Source organism: Frieseomelitta varia, unplaced genomic scaffold (assembly GCF_011392965.1).
Source record: "Frieseomelitta varia isolate USP_RPSP 00005682 unplaced genomic scaffold, Fvar_1.2 scaffold_792, whole genome shotgun sequence".
NCBI lineage: Eukaryota > Metazoa > Arthropoda > Insecta > Hymenoptera > Apidae > Frieseomelitta > Frieseomelitta varia.
Window position 1 is genome coordinate 158,565 of NW_025110581.1, and position 23,144 is coordinate 181,708.

The following is a 23,144-nucleotide window of genomic DNA, read 5'->3' on the forward strand; positions in this document are numbered from 1 at the left end:
GATTAATCCACGTGCTTCTCCCTGAGACGCAAGTATATGTGTATATATACATATATTTGCACGCACGGTATGTACCTATACATATGCACATGTGTATAAGTGTTACGTACAAAGAGAGAGGACCAACGTAATTCCGTGAGGACGTATCGTTTTTTTTTTTCTCTCTCTCCTTACCGACGTTTCTAACCCGTTGTGTCATCGCGCGAAACCGGCGCTCACGATTCTACTTCCTCCGGCTTCGCCTTCCTCGTCTTCTTTTCGTGTCGTCATCGTTATCAAACTCGTCATCATTTTCTCCTTTCCCGAGAGAGACAGACGGACAGAGAATAAGAGCGAGGGAGAGGAAAAGTAGTAGCAAGAACCGGATAACGTACGGTCCCGGAATCGTTTTGAACGACCAATCACGTACGAGCTCTCGGCTGTCTCCTCCGTTTAGTTGGTAAAAGTGCTCGGCGCGTTTTCGATACGTGGAGGGATTTCTCTGTTGGCCAGAGAAAGAGAAAGGGAGAAGGAAAGAGAGAGAGAGAGAGAGAGAGAGAGTGAGAGCTGGCAACGTGCGGCAGCGAGAAGGAGGAAGTGGTGGTAAGAGGGGAAGGTGTATGGTGGTAGAAAATCGTAGAGCAAAGAGGCAAGGTGGAAACTACGTACACCCGCACGAGAAGTTTCCCTTCGACAGTCGGTGTGACAAGTAGTGAGGAACGAGAAGGAACTGTTGTCTCCCTTATTTTTCCTCTTCTAAAGAAGTTGTTGGCGAGCAGTCAAAATCGTACCTGGAATCATCCTTTTACCGATATTCGGTTTTTTTTCTTTTTGTTTGACACGTCCTCCTACGAGGATAATCGGCGCTGTTACATCGCGTGTCCACGCGTGGTTGTCGTGTGCCATTATCGTGACGAAGAAGCAGAAGAAGAAGGAGCGTAAAGGGAAGACCCCAAGAGAGCCAGTGTGTTCAACGAAAGATACGGAACACAGTGTGCGTGGTCCGAGGAACGAAGAAAGAGGGAAGAGGAACACGCGTGAAGAAAATACGAAATTAAGAAAGCGAGAGAGGACGCTACTGTACGAAGGAACCGAAGGAAAGAGTTCTATTGCTATACGTGGTGTCTTCGTCGGCCGTGCGTCCTATTTTCATCCTTTTTCCTGCTCTCCTCTCTTTCATTCGCGGTCGTTCGGTCGTGCGAACGAGAAATCAGCCAGTGTTTAGTGCCAGTGTTCTACCTCAGTCGATTAGCGGCAGCTAACGGCGAAAAGCTGTATTAAAAGATATTTAAAAAAGAGAGAAGAAAATTTATATATATAAATTTATATATATATATACATAATATATAATTCAATATATATATTATATCAAGAACAGTGCTGAAAACCGCGTCGCGATTATTGTTGTACATAGGTCGTTCGTGTTGTTGTGTGAAAATTGAGGACGAACGTTTAACAGAAGAAGGAGACATGTCCCTGGAAAAGTTTCCGGAAGGTGGGGGGGAAATCCAAAAGGAAATGGAGCATTTGGAGGTCGACGAGAAGAACGACGACGCCAACAGGTAAATTAGGCTTCTTCCTCTATTACGATACGAATCTTTTGTATCGGGTTTCCGTTGAGGTTAGAAACACGTCGATACTTTTTTTTTTTTTTCGTCCGATCGAGCCGCGTGTCCAAATATTTCGCGCCTTTTCTTTTTCTTCTTCTGATTCGCCATTTACTTCTTCCTTTCTATCCAACTGTACAAAACTGTTACCGCCTAAATTGTTAAAGAAAAAAAAAAAAAGAACATAATGAAAAACAGTAATCTAATACGAAATGTCGCGTACCATTTTGAAGATATTGTCATTCGGTATTATAGGGAGCGAGTATCGACGACTTTGCGTATTACGCCGGTTATTAACTTGTCTTCGAGAGTAAGTTGATAATAACAAACACGTTAGAACTTACCTATAACGGTTCTCCGTGTCAACAAATCGTCTACAAACATTTCACACACACACGCGAGCATGGAAACGAAAGTAACTTTTGAAAGGCGATGAAGTATCAACGGTTTTACATGGACATTGTTCTCCACATTTTTCTGATGCGAACAATTCTTCACCTATTCCGCTCCCTGTCTCTGTTACATAAGATTTTTAAATCGTCTTGAACGCTTTCGTAATTAAATTACGTAACGTCCAATTTCTGTTTTTTTCTTTTTTTTTTTTCGTAGAAGATTGTCCCATGAAAATCTCCGTGGCCTCTGGCTCTTTGTTTCACCTATCGCAATCCGATTGACTAACTGAACTTAGAACATTGACTTCCGGCATATACAGTCCGCTCCCGCGCGTGACATGTATGAAAAATTACATCGATCAGTTCGTTACAGGCCATAAACGAAAATAAGAAAAACGTAGATCTCTGTCAAGATTTGGAGAAAAAAAAAAACAGTCAGGAAATTCCGTGGCCCCGTTAATTTTATCGGAGTAGAAACTTTTGCAATAGCTGATTCATTCCGTGAAATCTCTCGTGACATTAGAGGCTGTTCAACCAGAGTTCTCCTTCTAGGCACATTGGCGTCGAGAGCGATTAAATAGAGAGCGAAGCAATGAGCTTCGAATTAATGGAGAAGTGCAAACGTGTCCGATTCTTTGTCTTGCTCTGATCCCTATCAAAGATAGTTCGTTCATCTCTGTCTTGCTTGTTGCAATTTCCTGGTTACGCGTTGCATAATCATCGTACTTTTGTTTTTTCGTCTTTGGCATACTGGCCGGCCGTGGCCTTGATATCGCACGTGGCACGAGCTTCGCGATCGTCCCTGAAATTCGGCTGGTTTCGGCGTCGACAAGACGGGAAATGAAAGTTCAACGCTTGCCGGGAGCGCGTCTCGGCTGGTGTAATTAATTCCCGATCATGGCAATTTTGTTTCCCGTGTTTTCGGTGCTCTTTCCATGTGAATGACCAAGGAAATTGCGAGTGGGCCGAAATTTGCGAGAGCAAGTGAATGGCGGGATCCGATTCACGAAATGAAACGGAATGATGTTATAATAGTGATTCACTGGAACGAGGCGCGATAAAAGTCGAAAAATATATATCCACGTGGGCACACTCGTGTGTAGATAGACGTTTACGTGTCACGGTAATGCCAACGTACCATTGGCGTAAAAATAGAGATCGTGGCCCTCCGGTGAAAATATTTCACACTAGACGGGGAAACATCGTTACAGTCAATTATATATACCGGAATCTACAGCGTCTTTTTTTCAAAGATCATAAATAGGCCTTTAGAATATATATGGCATAGCCGTCTCGTGGAAAACTGATTGATTTTTTTTTTTTCTCGTTCTATTTCCGTGGCACACGGGGTCGCGTAACTAATGCCATGTTACACACGTACGCGGGGTCAACGCAACAATGTCAAAATAATACGACACACAAAGGTAGCTGGGATAGCGCGAGGACGAGGTTTAGGTTAGCCTCGTAAATAAAACTGAAATTGAAAATATTTAGGTAATTTCTTTTTCTTCTTTTTTTTTTTTAAACAATTTAAAACGTCGTGTTCAACATATCTTTGCGAATACTTGAAATTTCAAATTAACGTTCAGATATTCAATTTCATCTAGTTGAAACTATCTAGAGATAGAATGATAGAGAAAGAGGAGAGATTCTCCGCCTCTTGCGTACTTCTATCACTTTTCTACCTCGTGTAACTTTCATCGTCGCCAGTGATGCCTATGCATTTGCATAATTACGAGTTTACTCGCCGTATTTATTATCATCAGGCCATTGATCGTTCCATCGATTTCTTTTTTTGGTTTACTTATTCAACTATATATTTCTTGACACGATTGTTGAAGTAATTTTCTACAATAGAAATAAATGTTCAGTAATAGTCGAATCGGCGAATAGATCGACGCGTAGAAGTAAATGAAAAAGAAAAAAAAAAGGAACGTTCGACATTTTGATAAACGGTAATGCGTGCACGTACGAAACGCGCGCGAGCGTTGTGCGTGGCTCTATCTTTCGGTGGAAACGCGCGTTAAACTTTTCCACATCGGTAACGTAGGTGTCTGTACGTGCGAAATTTCAACGGAAAACTCGGACGAGGATGGGGATCGAGTTTACTCGAACGCGATTTGACCTTCGCGTTTCATTCGAGTATACATTTTCGTTTAAACTCGGTGTGGTAAATATTCGGGTTGAATAACGCGAAAGGTAAATTTCTATGTAATTATAAATATGAATTTACAATTGTAAAATCGAATTTACGAAACTATTTTTCGCCACTCGTGATATTTCACTCTGTATTCTTCATTTTGAAGTTGCATCTTTCAATCTTTGGCTAGTAACGGTAGTTTTCGAAAAAGGTTTTTCCTCCCTTTGTCCTGTTCCCATATGTCAACTATAGACAGGTAAGAATAGCATTTGAGGGACGATTTCGTCCATCGATTTCTCCAGGCTTTCATTTGTCCGTTTCATAAAATTTCCGTTCGGGAAATCTCGAACAAAAGGCTCCAGGTATATCTTGTCCGCATTGTTGAGGCTACATCTGCGTCGGTTTTGATTGTGTTTCGAAAGGCCCGAGCCGATTTCTAGGAAGGTTGAAATTAGTTCCTTAATACTTTTCTCTACCTGAGTTTCAAGTCCTTGAATCACGCTCAACCACGCGTCCGTACAGTGTTATTCCATCTTTTTGACCCAAGTTTTGCATTGTCAGTCGTCTCTTTTCCTACTCGCATAAAGTCCGCGTCTGTTTTTGAAACGTTTCGATGCTTCGCTCATAAGAAAGAAAACATCTCAAAAGAGATATATTCGATGATCTCAAAGATTCTAGCGATAGAAATGCACCTAACCTTATTTCGTTATTTCGCATAATTCATATGAATATTCGTCGAATAATCGCTACTCAAGAACTAAAGTCCTTTAAAAATCGACAACAAACGAAGAATCTTGTGGATTTTCAGAGCTCGCTGTTTGGATCTGCCGTATTTAACTTTAACCTCTTGCGCTAGTAACTGGTTCGCGGACCGTAACGAGTGACCGAACCGTATACAATAATTTGTCTTTATTTCTGAATTCATTAGCATATCACTGGATAGAAATGATTAAGAAATAATAATTTATTATTTGTTTTGCCTGTGTTATGTTTCAATATACTTAAAACTGAGAAAATATTGCATTTTTTTGTTCCATAGATACGATGTATGCGCGCTGTTTAGGTTAGGTAGTAAATAAGACGTTGACGAAGATCGTGGCACATTGGAACCGGGAGAAGTAAACACGTTGGGTCATTTTTCGCTTTTACAGGAAAGAAAGTGTAAATCTACGTCATCATTATCGCTCCTTTAGATCGTGTATCATTTTCATCACGTTTTCGCCTAAATTTTTCATGCCACACTTGCATTAACTTTCACTCGTAACGATGTTTAGTTTCAGAAGTGAGTTTTCGTGATGTTTCACACTACTACAAATATATATATATATATATATATATATAAATCGTTTAACGGGTCAAATAACCGTTCGTGCGGTTTAGGTTAGGTTTAGGTTAGACTACATATTTTCCTCAGAGATCAAAACAACAAGGAAAGAAATCAGTATCGAAAAGTACCCCGTATGCTACAAGAAAAGTGTAAGTCTCGAGGTCAAAAAATGGCAGTGCATAACGTTGAAATTCTAAAGGAAATTTTCATAATGGTCGTTGATATAGGTTGAGATAGGTTCGGTGTTAAAAAATTATCGGGTGATCGCGTCGAAACGAATTTCCGTCTTCGGGAAATCGGCTCGAACTCTTGGCTCTTGTGCCAGAAGCGAGGAGAAGTCGAGAACCAAGAAATCGTAGCGTAGAAATGGCTGGCGGATTCCACACAGGGTGGACGGCCGCCATTTGCAAACCAGCCTTCTCACTGCCACGCGTATACGTGCTCATTAGCATACGTGTTGATATACCGGTATCGAATCACCGGTAACGTCACGACATCTTACACGCGAGACGTGTTCGACAACGTTTTGTTTACACGGTTACAACGGATTTTAAACGGTCCGCGCTTTAACACGTTCGAGACGAGCGCCGTTATTTTTTTGTTACATATTTTTTATGCTATATAAATTATAGTTTTTTTACGTGTACTTTTTATATCAATGAAAATCAAGTGTATTTGTCAGACTTGATTTATCGACCAAACGAAGAACCCCGCGATTTGCCAAATTTCTAAATACACGCGTATCTGATATTCGATAGAAAAAGGAAATAATTATAAATAATTTTAAGAACAATTTTTCGTTCTTTCTTTTATTTTTAACTCACGACGATTCTGAAATGTTCACTGCAAAATTGAAGCGGATTATCGATCCCTGGGGGGTTTGCAAGAGGAGCAGGAAGCGAAATCGGTTAATTCGAAAATTGGAGCATGGCGCTCCTTTAAATAGTGTTGTGCCTCCCCTCTCCCCGATCGATGTGATCGATGCGATTATTATTTTCCAAAGAATTACACGATCGTTCGAGCTTGCGTCACTTACGTAACACGTGACGCGTTTCTACGTCAAATCGTGGAAAATTCATTCGGCCAACTTCGCTCGAAGAGGCCTGGCATTCGCTGACGAATGCCACGGTGATAATTGCGGAATTCTCGCGGGTCAGCTCGTTGTTCGCGCTTTCTCTCTTTCTCTCTCTCTCGCTCGCTCGCTGGCTCCCTGTCTCTTTCGTTTCAAGCACAGCTCGCGAAGTGAAAAAAAGAAAGAAAAGAAAAAAAGCAAGAGGAATGATCGGCAGCCGCTTCGTTTCTTCTTTCGTCACCAGGTATCGTTCCGAGAACGAAGCAAAACGACTCCGCGAAGAAGCTGTGCCCCCTAAACCCAGAGTCAGCAGTTTCTTTCGGTGTTAATGGTCGTCTCCCCTTTTATCTCACCTCTCGACGAGGCCAAACGACGAAAGTTCGTGCGGCTAATTTTTCCAGTTGGACACCTCTCGGGTGTTTGGAAAAATTTTCAAATCATTTACGATGTTGTTTTTGAATTTGCTTCTCAAGGTTATTTCAGAGATAATCTATTTGTAAAGTAACTAAAGTAAATTATATATTTATATAATTTACTATACTATATATTATACTAAAGTAAATTATATATTTTATAGTATAGTAGTTACAGTATATATTTTATACTCTGTAATTACTATACTATATAATATATAGTACAGTATAATAGTTTTGTATCTAAGTCATTTCGAGTCATTGTCAAAGTCGTTTCAGAAATAATCTACTTGTAAAATAACTATTATAGTATCATAATTATACTATATATAAAAGTATAATAATTATACTATATATAGTATAACAATTATACTATATATAAAAAATATATAAATATATAACATACTACATGTAAATAACTGTTGTACTATCATAATGAAATAATTATAATTATAAAATATAATAAAATAATGTTGTTAAGTATTACGTATAAAAATTAAATCAGTTTATTTCCAATTAAATGATTTATTTGGTATTTTGTGAAACAAATTAATTGCTATTTACCAGGATCTTTATTTGTTATTCGATTTTGAAATAACTGGTTTGTCAAGGTGTTCCAATGTTCATATTTAATATTTTTATTCTGCAACTACGCTTACGACACTAATTGAAATGGATATCGCTGGATTTTTTTGATTTGACGACAGAGGAAATTTGCATCGTATATTAATGAAACAAGCATTTGTAAATCGTCATCAGTAGAGACTACTCTCACTTGTAATATTATATATGATTTTTATATAGCAATGCGTATGTTTAAATTTGTACTTCGAATTGAAATTTCATAGTAAAAAGATTTACAATTTACTTTCTCTTTCCATAAAGAAACCGTAACTTGTAACCACGAGATTATGAGATTAAGATCTTCAGCGGGTGTTATTATTTTTCATTATTCACCTGTGATAACGCGTTCGCGCGTTAATTCAGAGATTACAGTATACGAATTTATCGCGGAAATTAATTAGAAAGCTGTTCTAATCAACCGTCTCGACCGCTATTACTACGGACATATCGTATCGTTATCGCTATTTATAAATATAAATTTATTTATATATATATATATATATATATATACAATTATATAATTAAATATTTTATATAAAATATTATACAATATTAAATTATTAATTATATTTTTATTATAAAACTTTTAAAATATTATATAATTAAATATAATTTAAATAAAATATATAATAAATTATTAATTAATTATATTTTTATTATAAAACTTAAAATATTAATATAATTAAAAGTTTTATAATAAAAATATATTATAGTAACAATATAGAAGTTAATAAAATTATTGTTTAGAGTAATGAAAATGAATTTTTCAAAAAATAAACAAGTGAAATTTAATTTGTGCCTGTTGTATCAGGGTTGATTGATTTATTTTAATAATTTAATTATCTCGAAAATATGCGATCTAAATATGCATATGTGTTAGACAGTCAATCAAGGATATTGCTATACAAAAATATTGCTATATTCAGCAGCGTGTAATTTTCGTAATTTGTAAATTATGTCGTATCTTGCGTAATTGTTTGCAAATAGATGAAGCAAGGAAGGAAATGGAACGGTAGAAGCCGGAGTGCCCGTGTCAAGTGATATTTGTCAGCGACGTACGCGACGCGCGGGATGCACGTAGTTTTTTCTGACACGCAAGGCCCGGCCGGTCGGCCGATTCTTTGTTTCTCGTTTCTCGTAATCGTGAACGAAGATCACGCGAACCCAATATCTCGTGTCTGACTTGGCGGGTGGGAGGGAGGGGGTGGTCGTGTCGGCCAGAGTATTACTTATTCAACGTAACCGCCTCCCGACCTCTCGGGCCTCGCGTTCGTTTTGCGCATGCGCGATTAGTTTACCCGTCGAAAATCGCTTCAAAATCGGCATTACGGCCAATCGATCCAAAAACGCGTGTTTTATATCTTTTCATATTTGAAGCCGAGAATTGCGAATGCCTTGTGAAGAGGAGGGAATAACGAGAGAAAGAGAATGAGAGAGAGAGAGAGAGAGAGAGAGAGAGAGAGAGAGAGAGAGAGAGAGAGAGGATTGTGGGAAACAAATCGAGAGGCACTCGATGAAATAATAGCTGGAAAGGAGGGTTGATGAGATCGGGCGCGGCGGGGGAGGGGTAGTGACAAAGGCGTAGGAGAGCGGAGAAAGAGGAAGGGAGGGGGGAGCCGTACGAAATTTTAATTAAATTTCATAATGCACCGTCCCGCGCATTGTGCCGTGGCGGGACTCGAGCTTTTCGTTAATGGAGCTCCCCGTCGTCTTCGCTTTCGCCTTGATCTTAATCTTGATCTCGGGCTTCGTCGTTGTTCCTCGTAAAACACGTATAACTGTCACGTGTAACTAAAAATTTTACTGTACAGTTTCATTGTACAGTTTTGCTATAGTTTTACCATGCAATCTTATTATATTTTTATACAGTTTTGCTCCACAGTTTTACTGTACAGTTTTACCATGCAATCTTATTATATTTTTATACAGTTTTGCTCTACAGTTTTACTACACACAATTATACTATATAGTTTTATTATACAGTTTTACTACACACAATTATGCAATTATAACATAAACTATTTTATACAATTACACAATTATAACAAACTATTTTATACAATTACACAATTATAATATACTGTGCTATGCTATTATACAATTATAGTGTACAGTTTTGCAGAATTTCTATTCAAAGACAAGATTTCCACTCCGAAATATGTTCATAAATGTGCTGTAATACTATATTATACTAATTGCGGGTCCTTCCTACCGCGTTTAGGGTAGGATAGGACTCCTACCGAGTCCGACTCGTGAGATATTTTGGTCCCTGGTAAAAGTATCTTGAAACGACTTGTATCTCAGACTCTATTCCTCCTAACAATATCAACGTGGGCCACTCACCGCCGCGTCTTCCCCTTCTTCGGAGCAAATGAACGCGGAAGAAGCGTCGAACCGGCTCAGTAGTGTAGATTTAACACCAACATCTGGTCAAACGACCAGTTTAAAAATTTAATTTAAAACTCTGCATTGTTTCGTTCGTTAAAACAAAAAAAGAAATGAAAATTCAACCTTTTTCTTTAATATTCGAAAGATATTTTGCGCATTGTTTTCTGCATTAAATTAACAATTGTAAATAGATTCCTTTCGTAAGAAAGTTTGACCGATTGCAGTAGGAATAGTTAGTGTTCCACGAAAATGATGCTAAACCTGAGTAGTCTTCTTTATTAGCGATAGTACGAAAATCGTTCCTGATATTATTTTTTAGTGTGTACTCTTTCAAGGTCATTGGCATTTCCTTTGCAGCAAACATTCCATCGCTCGTAGCTTGTTCAGATATGTTTGGTGTGACTTTCAAATAACCTTGGACTCGAAGAATCCGTTTGCAAGTTGTCTGTCGTGGATAATATCGCAACGTAACGTCTAATCGCATAGTAACGGATTTGTTTTGGCAAGTCTTGGCAACATGCATCAGTGTGCGGCATTCAACGTGTTTAATTAATCTACCGGACGCTCAGAGACACCGTTTTTTTTTCCCGTGTCAGCCCCCCTCACCCCCGCCCCCCCGTGTTCCCTAAATTCGATTAAAACTATATAATCGACGCAGCGTCGACCGCGTAAAAAGAGATTGAAAGGAGAATTGGGTAGAGGATCGGATCCGAGGAGAGAGGATCGCGATGCAGGAAACAGTTGTCATTTATCTCGCGGTTTTTTCCCTTCCCGCGCCGGTGCCCGCGGCAACGCTTATTTCGCGGCAAGTACGCGCGCGCAGCTATTATATCCTTTTCTGCGCTTCGGATTCAGATTCAATTTTACGTTTAATGGATTTTTCGCGGTTCTCGCCGCGGCTGTCGCCCGATCCGGGAAATGAAGTCGGCGGCGGCGCCACGTTACGAAGTAAGGGGTTGGGGACTTGGTGATTTTTAAACTTTTGTCCTTCGTTATATCGCTCGCGAGATTTCTCTCGCCACGTTTGTCTGTTTCAAGGACGACGATGTCCTTGGCCGAGGATCGAATGGCTTGAATCTCGATTTGTTTTATCGCTGGTGGTGGTTCTGAACTGTTTGGAGAAACAGGGGCACGGCGTGTCGCCTAGCTCCTCCTCCTCTGCTGGTGTAGATAGGAGAGGGATTCTTGATCCTTGCCTCAGCCTGATAGGATTGTATCTCCTCCTGTAGGTTTCAAGAAAAGTATATTAACTCTTTCACACTCGATTGTTCCCTGTAAGGGGACACAATACTTAAATTTGGCTGTCATAAAATTTTTTGTAATTGCTGACAATTATAACAAATGTATGTTGTCGTATCATATGTTATAACATAATGAGGAACAATAATATTTCAAAATATACTATAATATAATATAACGGGGAGTAATAAAATGATTAATATAATAATGAATAATATAATAAAACGAGGAACTAAACTTTTTACTGCTCCTTACGTAAGTTTATGAAATGACGGAGGAAGTATTCTATACTTGATGATTGCTTTAAACGAAGTCGCATATTGAAGAAATACAATCAACATAATTTCATGCTAAATTTAAACATTTAAACAGGATGATTATTTCCAATGCATTTTATACTTCACTCTCTATTACTTCAATAAATTGTTGATCCAAAATGTAGATGATACAAAAAATGTTTTCGAGAGCAAAGAGTTAAAAATTTGAGGTTAGGTTTTCGTTTGGAAAGAGAAAGTTTGTTTATAAAAAGTATTCTAGGCCTTGTAAAAATGTGTCACCAGGAAATTCAAGAAAGATCAAATAATAGTGTTGTAACTGCAGTAACACAAGCTTTCATTCAATATGTTTTATTAAAAATCACTCGAGTATCAAAAAATATGCTGTCATCAAAGTGTATAAAATTTCCAATAGAAAGTTATAAGTTAATCATTCGAATCTCCAGGAATGCACTGTTTCATAGCTATAAAATATCTAATAGAAATTATCAGTCGGTCGTTTTGACCATTCTTGTAGTTCTAATGTCAACATTATACAGAGACATGTATATAAGTATCGTCATAGAAGCAGATATTGAAAATTCTGTACACACTCTAACGATGCTTTTTACATAGAAACGAAAATAGCAGAATTTTTACACTTGCCATTTTAGTTTATATATGAAATAATGACCCTTGGTATTATACATCGCCAGAAACTTTAGCTCTCGTAAACCTATTTGGCATCATGAAAGGGGATGTTTATCGCAACATTTTAAAAGAAATGTGTTTGGTATATTTCTTTCTGACCATCCGAAGTATCTTCTCTGACAAAGGAATATATAGTATATTTTGCTACTTTACTTTGCCCTTCTGAGGGAAAAATTTTGCAAGGTACCCTCGTGTTTAGGAAGATGTTTTGAATCCTGCCATCTGAAAGAAGATTACCAAATACGCGTATGTGTTTAAAAGTGTTGTTTTCATTATCTAGTATGCAAATCTAGTGATACAATGAAGTCGCTTTAATTTCTATCCTTGTTCTACGCCACTGTCACAAAAAAGTGGCGGCCAATCGCTCGTGGCCGCGCGAAATATCGCCGGCCTGTACAGTGTTTAAGACGCTCCTTTCTGCCCTGTCCGTGGACAAAGTCGGTGTTTTTGCCCCCCGCGAGAATCGGTGGCAGTTTCCCGTAAAATTTGTACGAAACTTGGACGATGCCGCGACCTACAGGCGTACGCTTCGCCCACGCACCTTCCCAAAGTATTGATTACTTTCTGCCTGTGAGAAGGAAGGGACGGAAACGAGGGGTGACAGAGAGGAGAAGGAAGAGGAAGCGGCAGAGGAGATGGCGAAGGTCGGAGGGAGTAGAGAAGGGGTTCTATCTCTCTCCCTCTCTCTCTTTCCTTCTTTCTGACAGGTACACACACCCACACACATACAACACGCGCGCGCGTCCACACACATGTACGCACGTTCGTTTCTCTCTCTTTCGTTGCGCTTGAGCTTGCCTCTTCGTTGTCTCTCTCTCTCTCTCTCTCTCTCTCTCTCTCTCTCTCTCTCTCTCTCTCTCTCTCTCTCTCTCTCTCTCTCTCTCTCTCTCTCCCCCCCTCATCCGAGGGCCGTACTCCCTCTGAGTGGAGGGGGAGTCTCTCCTCTTCGTTCCCGATTTCATAGACGAGATCTCGCTCGCTCCTTCGTTCGTCCTTCCATTTCGCCAGGAGCTACTAACATCGACACGCGACGACCATCTACACTCGGACAGAAACGCGTGGCTCTCGTATCCGGGGCTCGTTAGGAAGAGTCGTTCGAGAGGATCTGAGAGGAGAGGCGATCGTGGAAGGATATCTCGATCGAGACACTTTACATGTATGTACGTATCCCTACCGTGTAACCGACCATAATTATTTCATAATCGGCTGCATAACCGGTTACGGCAGGGATAAGTATATATATTAAGGGTACCCATGGGTAATGTCCATGTTTGATACTGTACGAAATTTTATTCAACAGTTAATACCGTATAATGTAATAACTGTAAAATATGAAACTGTTAATATATGTAATAGCACGCTGAATGTCAATTTCGCTAGAATATAGGTTATGTTACAAGTTAAATTATCGTCACTAGATGGCAATGTTTATTCAGGAGAAACGATATTACTTACGGGCGTCGCTAATACATTGGGAATAAACATATATATATCGCGTACATATTATTGGGAATGGATTTCAGGAAATAATTTTCTACCGAGGGAAACAATTTAATACAGGAAACAGTGCACGAAATAAGCGAATTTCAGATAGCAAGGGAGAGAAGGAATTACGTATTTTCGTTTGTCTGACGAAAATCAATTGAACGAAAGGAGCGGAGGGAGTGAAAACTTGAAACGCAGAATTTTAAACACATTTTCCAACCGATCATTTGACTCAGGCGTTGTAAAATCCGCGAAATTCGTCGATTTAATGAACAATTTCTTACGATTTCGTCTCTTTCCAATCGTTAAGTGGAGAAACAGAGGATCTTTCGACGTAGAAAACAGGTGTTTGGTCTACGATAGCTCGCTGTGTAGACGTAGGCGGGCGGGGCGGGGGGGAAGAGGAGGGATAGAAGTACGGCGTGAGTCGAAGCAGCAGCAGCAGCCAAGGTCGCCGGAATCGGAGGGCCCGAGATCGCCTCTGCTCTTCAAACGGGGCGAAACTCTTTAATTTCGCATCGCCATAAATAATTCGACCGCAGAGAGAGCCCCGGTGTGGCTTTCCTAGAAGCAAGCCTCGCTCTTGCCCAGATGCCCAGCGCGCAAACACCTTCATCTCCTCGCCGTCTCGAGCGCGTAACCTCCACGTGTAACGGGTCGTATTTCGACCCGGCAGACTTTCCTCGTATAGTTGCTGTCGTGAAATCCATTTTCAATTTCGTACGATACGAAAAATGATCAATCGCAAATTGCTCGAGCTTCCGTTACGCTTCTGCTCTGAACTTTGGAGGAAATTGAACGAATTCCACGAAAGTGCCAGGAATCCCGGAAGTTGTAACTCGGCTTGGCGAATGGTGTGGGATATGTATAAACACTTTCACGGTAGGCTTTGCGTGCTTGCTCGCCAGAAAATGTTAGAATAATTGAACGAATGAAATTGTACAATCTTTTGTAAAAAGTATAATGATAATTCTGACTCTAACGAATATCACGTTACACGCAACTGTCATCTCAAACATTCACTAAATACGTAGGCATAGAATATGAATATAATATAATATAATATAGGGTGGACCAAAAATATCTTTCCACCTATATTTTTATTTTTCTTTTTTTTTAATAAAACATCAAAATATAAAAGGAACTTAATTTTTTTTAAATATTTATAATAAAAGAATTACGAATTTATTTTAGTAGGAAATGACTTTTGGCCCACGTTGTATTTCATACAGTCTAGTGCAGTATAATTTTGACAAAGAATTAGAAATGATTGGAATTCTCTTTGACTATAAAATAACATAACGATGGAATAGCTAATCGAAATAGTTCGAGACATGGAGAGGGGAGTGGGGCGACTAGGGAGAGGAAGGGAAAAACGGGTAAATCGTTCGTCGAAATGTAGGTCAAAAGTGAACGTCGATCGAGGTTGTATCTCGTTAGAAGATACGGCTGCCAAAGTTGTTGAATGTCGATCTCGTTAAAGATACTACGACGGCCGATTTTGCTTTTTAACTCTCGTACCTGCCAGTTTCTCCAAATTCGGTTGACGTGCATAATAGAGAAGACTTCGCGACACAGATACCGAATTTGGTTACGATCAAATTTAACCATGTCGATATTTAAATATAAGTTATAATATCGAGCAGTGGCATTAATAATTATTATATAATTATTAATAACTATTATATAATTATTAATTACCATAATTATATAAAACATGGTTTCGAAATTGAAAAAGTCGTACGGAATGTGAATTTGAACTTTCAATTTTAATTCATTAAATTAGATCAATAGATACAAATTATATACTGGGTGTCTCTACTCTTCCCGATAACATAACTTTGTTGATAAATTCTGTGAGTGAAACTAAGAAAAAAATGTCACATAAGTGTATGCCCGTTGAGGAACTGCAATGAAAATTCGAAATACGAGTTGACGAATAGTTACTATCTTATTGTTAGTTTCATTTCAAAGTGTTGTTCATTTTTATGAATACAGTACAGTCTTGGCTGTACAACCGATTGAATTTACTACATTTCAAATTTCTACTTAATTTTCTCTCGTTTCATTTAAACGCATTGTAAATTTCTTGCTACTGTTACTAATTCTTGCCGCATTAACTTTTAATTTCACGCATTACGTTTAATTAACTTTCGTGTGATTAATACTCTTCGCAAATAAACATCCAATGACGCGAGATCTGCTGATCTTGAAGGCCAAGGTTATTTCGAATTTTCTTTGTAGTTCGTCAACGAAAAATTTTTTTCTCATTTTCGCTCATAGAACGTACCGACAGAGTTACGTCGGAGAAAATGGGGATAGTCTATTTTTATAATGTTTACTGTCGTAGGACAAGAGGTTAGGTACAATATTCCGCCATTTTCAATGACAGAAACCTGACCTAATAGATGGCGACGGGATGAGAACGGAGGAAACTATTCGTTCGGTTTGGACTTAACTTTTCTTGCGCTAGTAACTGATTCGCGGACCATAACGAGTGATGAAAACCGTATACAATAATTCATGTTCTTTTTGAATTCATCGGTATATATTATTGGATAGAAATGATTATTCGTTTCGCCTGGGTTATACTTAAATATACTTAAAGCTGAGAACATGTTGCAATTTTGGGACAAAAAATTCTCGACGTGCGTGGCACGTCATTCCAGTCCAAGAGATAAGGGGGTGAAAACTAACCTCAAAGTTGAGTCCGTATTTAACAGATTTTGTTAAATATCTCGGAAGATACAATTTTTTTGTAAATTGACGAAATTGCGTGTACCATTTTGCAAAAAAATCATTTGTTTAAACGTCATTTGTTTGTGGATTTTTGCTTAAACTCCCTTGCGCTGGCAACTGATTCGCGGACCATAACGAGTGACCGAACCGTATACAATAATCCGTCGCTTTCCTTTTCTTTTGAACTCGTCGGTGATGTCACTGGAGAGAAATTATTAAGAAGTGATAAACTTATCATTTGTTTTGCCTGCGTCACACTTAAACATACTTGAAACCTGAGAAAATGTTGCAATTAGGGACAAAAAATTCTCGACTTGCGTGGCACGTCATTTCAACGCAAGAGGTTAAAGTCGTTTTTACCGAGGGTCGGTAGAAAAAATTTCAGCGGTTCTGTTCCCGGGGTAAACCGCCTTTCGCGTAGTTTTGTCAAGCTGTCTGTGCACGTATCGATCACGTTTGATTCTCGATGGGGAGAATCGATAGTAAAGAAAATCGATAGTAAAGGGTGCAAAGATAAAAGTGGTGCGCCGAGGGCGGGGGGGGGGGGCTTTTATTACGCGATGTGGATTCCCCCGCGTGAAAATGTTTGAACATACGAGAGAAAAGGGGGAGAGAGGCACGCGCGTTCGCGCGCGCCCCCGGACTGGCACGAAATGACGGGCCCATCTTCGTTATCAGTGTACACGCCGTCAATTTTCGTAGGCGCGAATCGGGCAGCCGTGTAATCACTTTACGTAGTACAAACTTTCGTAGTCTCGCCGAATCGATCGGTGTGTTCGGTCGGTTCCGACGAACCATCGCACTCTGCCACACTCTGCTAATCCCGCGTACGTGTGTTCAACGCTCGCGCGCGAGCATCTTTTTTTTTTTTTTTGTTGCTTCTCTCGTGTCTCGAAGCTCGACCAACGTTCCTAACGATTCGTCTTTTCTTTCTTTGTTTCAGGTAAGGACACGTTCACCTCGGAATTTTTCGGATAAGCTCGTGTCGCCCTCGCGTGGCTCTCTTCGATCGATCGACCCATTGACAGATTGACGAGACGAATGAAAATTTTCGCGTACGACGAAATTGTCGATGGGTTGATTTATCAGGCGAGAGAGGGAGACAATTTTCGAGGGATGAAACGGGGTGAGTGACGACTACTCGATCCTTCATTGGTCTCGTTCGATCGAGGTAAGATCGGCCAGCTGTAACGGATGATTAATTGATCATTGGGAATAGGAAAAGGGGGCTCTCGCGGATTCATCGATCGATAGACTGTGGGACACGATGGATCCTAAGGGATGGGCGCTTGGATCACCGCTTCCCACCTGTCGCGCCATTTCGATAGTTCTCTTTTGACCTGCTCTCTCTGAATTTTCGCCTCTTCTAGTTTCCCCGTTTTGCTATTCGCTTCGGCTCCTGTTTTTACTCGTACTTTTACCGTCGATTGTCGGTTGTTAATGTCTGTGAAAGAAATATGAAATTTTGGATACTTTGTGCCAAACCAAATTTTGGAGATTTTGTGCCAAACTGTAATTTTGGAGATTTTCTACCAAACTTTGTACCGAACCTCGTTTTGGAAGTTTTGTATCGAACTTCGTACCAAACGAAATTTTGCTATTTTCTATCAAACCAAATTTTAGAAATTTCGTGCCACATCAAATTTTGGAGATTTCGCGGCAAACTTGGTGCCAGCACACTGTATGTCACGTGGGCTCTGTTGCACGTCACTCTCTCATTTCGATATATCGATGCACGGCCGCGTAACAACACGTGGGGCCACTTGTCGAGTTTAAAAGCCGCGCGGATGCAGCAGCAGAACCCGGTTGTACGCGGTATTCGCGTGACTGCAACGGGATAAAGCGCGCGCGGGGCGGATGGTGGCCGTGGAACGGGGGAGGACGAGGCATCGGGCGTGTCTTTCAAAATCAAGTCCTCTTTCATTATAGTAGAGCAAACAGATTCTTTCAATCGCGGCCTCTTTTGCCAATCGTCCTCCCTTTCGAGATTAAGCGTGTGGCCATCCAGTCGGTTCGATTCCGTTTTTTTCGAGTATTTAAGTACAGTCTGGGCTAAAAAAAAAAAGAGGTTAGATCGGAGAAACTGAGAGTTGGTAAAGGAACTTACTAGCAAAACTTCTCGTAATTTGCGTAAGACGAGCCTCGTTGGACGAAAGTTTCTTTCCTTGATAGTAGGGGGGGAAAGTTGTCATTCTATTGTTGACTATAGTTTCGCGTGTCTTTCTTTTGTGCTGAACTAAATCTTGAAAACTTTCTGCCAAAGTAAATCCTGACAATTTTCTGCCAAAACGAAAACTCGCTCGAAGAAGTATCGCTAAATAAATACTCGCCGGGAACTCGTAAGATTTCAGCGACCGAACGTCTAAAAAAACTGTGGCTCGCGTGCGTTCGAGCTTGACCCGACGGGGCGGTGGGTTGGGGAAAGGGGGAGGTGGGAGCGTTGTTTTTTCGCCGGTTTGTACCCTGGCCTTGAAATTTCCCTCTCTTACCTCTCGCGTCGCGTCCTGTGTGGAAAACACACAAGGACGACGGTGGAAATGAAAAGGGGAGGGGGAAAAAAAAAAGTAGAGGGAGTAGTGTGCCGGTGTCTGCTGGCGCTGCTGAGAGACGCGAAAAAAAGGACAGAGAGTGAAAGAGAGAGAGAGTCGCGTAGATAGCAGAGAGCCGCCGGTGGATAGCCCCCGAGTGCTATGCTGCTGGCGATAAGTTTGCACAGAGAGCGAGAGTGCGTAGAAAGAGAAAGCAAAGAGAAACGGTTTGGTATCGAAAGGGAAAGAGAAAAGGAGCCTTTGGGAGGAGGGTTGACGGTGGTGTGGGATTGAAGGGCGAAGAAGAAGAGAAAGGGGGGTGGGGGACGAAGAGGGAGAGCAGCAGCGCACTGCTCGTGTGCAGAGGACAGAGAGGAGTAGGTGGTGGAAGATGAGGGAGGAGAAAGGAGGAGGTAGTCGGTAGGAGGGTGCTTGTAGGAGGTTGTTGGCAGGGAGAAAGAGGAGAATCAGCGCGACGCCGGCTCCGACGTAGTGGGGGGAGGGTACGGAGGACACACGGAGGAAGGGCGAAAGGGGTGGAGGGGCGTTGGGCGAGTAAGAGGGTTGGAATGGAAGTCGTGAAAGTCCAGAATAGAGGGAGGATATGGTGGAGAGCGACGAAAGGGGCGCCACGTGCTACGGGAGAGAGGGTCGTTCATCCCCGGGTCAAGGTTACCCTCCTCGCGGACCTCACCCTCGCGCGGCTGCCAGCTCCGTGCCATTTACCCTCAGCGTCGCGGTTGCAACCACCATCGATCCTCGTTTCGCTTTTTCTCTTCCTGCCTCTATCTACCAGAAACTCCTTCGCGATTGTTTCTTACTCGAAACTTTGCCGGTTCCTTCTGGGCCGCGTCGACGACGGGGGAGGAGGGTCCCCCTTTGTTCCCTGGGTCAAGGTTATATCCTCGGTTACACCCGATCGGTTCAACGTCTGTCGTCTCTCTCTCTCCACTGTCCTCGAAACACTGTGTGTCTCTCACGTGGACCTCCTCGTGTTTGTTGACGACGCAACAACACACGCTGGCGAGTTTTGACCGAGGAAGCATAATTTTTTTCAGAGCTGTTTCGTCGAACTCTCGCTTCCTCGAACGAGCGAGAGAATTTTGTTCTCGTTAGGCCCGATGATCCTAGGGGATTAGTGTCGTGTACCCCGGGTCCTTGACTCTGGTCTCTTTTTTCTTTTTTTTTTTTTCCTCGACTTTTACCAACAAATGCGCATAACGTGCGTGAATGTACTTTGCGATTCATTAATCTGATGGAAGAACACTCGTGATCCTGAATGTGTACTACTCCCGCTTGGTGTGGTGGCCCCCTGGGCGTTTACCCCGGGCCGAGGCTCGCCTCGGCTGCAACTCTTTTTATCGATCCTTGTGCACAGACCGATACTCTTCCGCGCCTTTCATCAGCCAATCGTGGCTCTACGCCTCGGACGTTGGAATAAAAATCGCCGATGGCACCCGCTGTTGTCGCCAAGACGCGCGCCGATATTTCTCTCTCTCTCCTCTCTCTCCTCTCTCTATCTCTGTCTCTGTCTCTCTGTGTCTCTCCTTCTCTTTCCTTGCCGCGCGTTGTTCCAAGATGCGTCCAACAGCTTCGTTTCTTGAACTTTCGCAACTTTCGTTCGAGACGGACGTGTATCCTTTATGTTCTATTAATTATAATTCTTTTACGTGTATTTTTTGGTTTATTAAAAGTCAAGTGTACTCGATACGTGTGCTAAAATGGTTGTAAGCGTCGGTCCCGCGGGGACTGACGTTGTCTAGAATGTGTCGAGGAGAAAAGAAGGAAAGAACAACGCGTTATTGATCACGAAATGCGGCACGTAAGTCCACGGTGTACGAGCGATCGCGTTGCGGCTTCCATGTGAGAGACGTCCTGGCGAGCGAGAACTATGAGTAATTCAGACGACGTTCAATGCGGCCAGCTACCGCGGCCTCGCCTGTTCGACCGATTCTCTGCTCGATGCAACGTGTATCCTACGTACCATATCGCGCTTTTAATCGTGTTTCCAATTTTTTTCCCCGATGTCGACGAGCTCAGTTACAAAAATTCTTTTTTTCTTTTTTTTCTGCTTCGATCAAGTTAACGAGTCAACCTGCTGACCTCTTAGCTTTCGCAACGTTTTCTTGTCCTTGCGACAATATACATCCCAATACATCTCGTGTATATGTGTATATATATACTGGTCAGTAGGTACGTAGGTAGGCGACAGAAGTTTCTCGGAGTTTTTTTTTTTTTAGTTTCGAGTGAATTTCACCTCTTGGCTGCAATGTCGCATGACAGGCCGTACTGGCCGGTGGCCGGGTCTCGCGAGACCCAAGCTACTGACTACATATATACATACACGTTCCAGTGGAACAATGTACGCCTATATGTAATGGTTAGTAGCTGGTTCAATTTTATTTCTTTTTTGTATTTTTATTATGATTGTTATAACAATAGGATAGTAGGAAATAAAAACACCTTTTGCTATTTTTATTACCTATAAATAATATTATTTATTCTCGTTGTATCTAATTCGTTAGATTGCATTTATGTTTGCTACAAACAAAATTGTGACAATTGCTACATTTAACGCTGTATTTGTTGTCATTGCCTATGCTAGTAAAACATCTCGATCGTTTCAAGTTTGGAAGTTTTAAGTTTTAAAAAATGGAAAGCACTAAGAGACTGAAAAATACAAAAAATGAAAAATACTAAAAATACTAAAGAACACAAAAAATGAAAAATATTACAAAACTAAAGAATACTACTAATGAAAAATACTGAAAACAATGCACTGAAATACACTTCCGATTTGAATCGTTACTAATTTGACTTCTCATTGGAAATGTAATATGATCCCATTTTTCATCGCCAAATCGTAGCCGTGCAGGCTAACTTTGTATGACTCACGGACAACGTACGACTTCAAACGGGTCACCGCAGACCCAGCCACCGTTATGCGAGGGTTAACACTGCTGGACGATTAAAGCATGAAGTTTCTATCAGAGACGTTGAAATCCAAAAACTAGGAAAATTTTATAATACAATGGAGTAGATTCTATAATACAATAGTCAAGCTTCGTATATTTTGAAATTTATTAAAATTATTAAAATTATTTAATTCATTAAATAATATACTGTTTCACTTGTATGAAATGTCTAGGAACAAGTAAAAGAAAAATTCGTGCATTCTTGGATTGGTACAGTTGAGCAGAATCTGAGCACCAATAATGAAGAAAACTACCCACGACTAACATTTCCATCAGAAACGTTCAAATGAAGAAGTAGAAAAAATGCATTGTTCTACGTCTGTAAAATTTCTAAGTAATAAGAAATTATTGATTGGTCATTTTGATCACTTTGGTTGGTCTTCTAGCGTCAACTAAGAGAAATTGCAATTGTGTCGTTCATCAAGCTCGATCATATTGCTTGAAACGTGAAAACACACGTCATATAGTGTGTGTGTGTGCGTATTTGGCGCGAGGTTGGCAGACCTCGTCCTGGCAGCGTCGGTGCAACGCCCGATAAGGTCGCGCGGCCGTAACGAAATTTCTTGACGGAAACCATAAAACGCCGCTAGCTCAAAAATCGCGTCGTCGCCACCTCTCTGTTCCATTGTCGAGCGATGAAACGCGAATTCTGGCAGCTGTGTGTGTACGCCCTCGTAAAAAGTCGAAAATTCCCCTTCCCTCCTTTCTCTTTTTTTCTTGCGAAAAAAAGAAAAAAGAAATAGCAATGCAGTTTCACAAAAACGTGATATTCTAATATTTTATTTACGTTCACATCTTTAAAAATATAATTTTGTAATATTAACCAAGATGCATGTTTCATTTATCGGGACAAGTATTGGGTAACAGTAGCTTATATCGTCGTGTCTTCCGTTTGGCGTGTTTCAGCAAGAACAAACCTTACAATCTCTCTTTATATCGCGTAAAATAGAACTTTTTCCATTCAGTCGAATTTTGTCAAAATTGAAGTTTCATTTTCCTCGTGGTTGTTGAAAATCTTCTCTCAACTGGTCCTCAGATGCGTCTGCCTCAAAGCGTTCCGATCGGAGTTTCGAGTCGTAAATACGTAGCACGAAGGGCACATTCTGTCGGAAGAAGTCGCGGAAAAAAAAGCTATCGCTTCGAGCCCCCCCCCCCCCCACCGCGCGAAAAAAACGACTGGTTATGCTCGAGTATAGCCTGTTGGTGTTTCGGCCTCCGCCGGTATAATGGTAATCGGGCACGGTGAATCCGGAGCCCCCCCCCCCCCCCCC

At 40.9% G+C, this 23,144-nt stretch overlaps 1 protein-coding gene across 2 annotated transcripts in view; it reads left to right on the plus strand.

The window, feature by feature from the left end:
- LOC122536021 (insulin-like growth factor 2 mRNA-binding protein 1) overlaps positions 1–23,144 on the plus strand; it is an 88,943-nt gene that overhangs the window by 32,837 nt on the left and 32,962 nt on the right. The window contains exon 1 of one of the 2 annotated variants that reach the window (XM_043668035.1): positions 1,332–1,541. The exons of the other annotated variant lie outside the window; for it this stretch is intronic. Within the exon in view, the coding sequence (XP_043523970.1) occupies positions 1,450–1,541 (92 nt within the window). The 5' untranslated portion in view covers positions 1,332–1,449. Of the gene's footprint in view, positions 1–1,331; positions 1,542–23,144 lie in introns of those variants that run through there. 2 annotated transcript variants of the gene reach the window in all.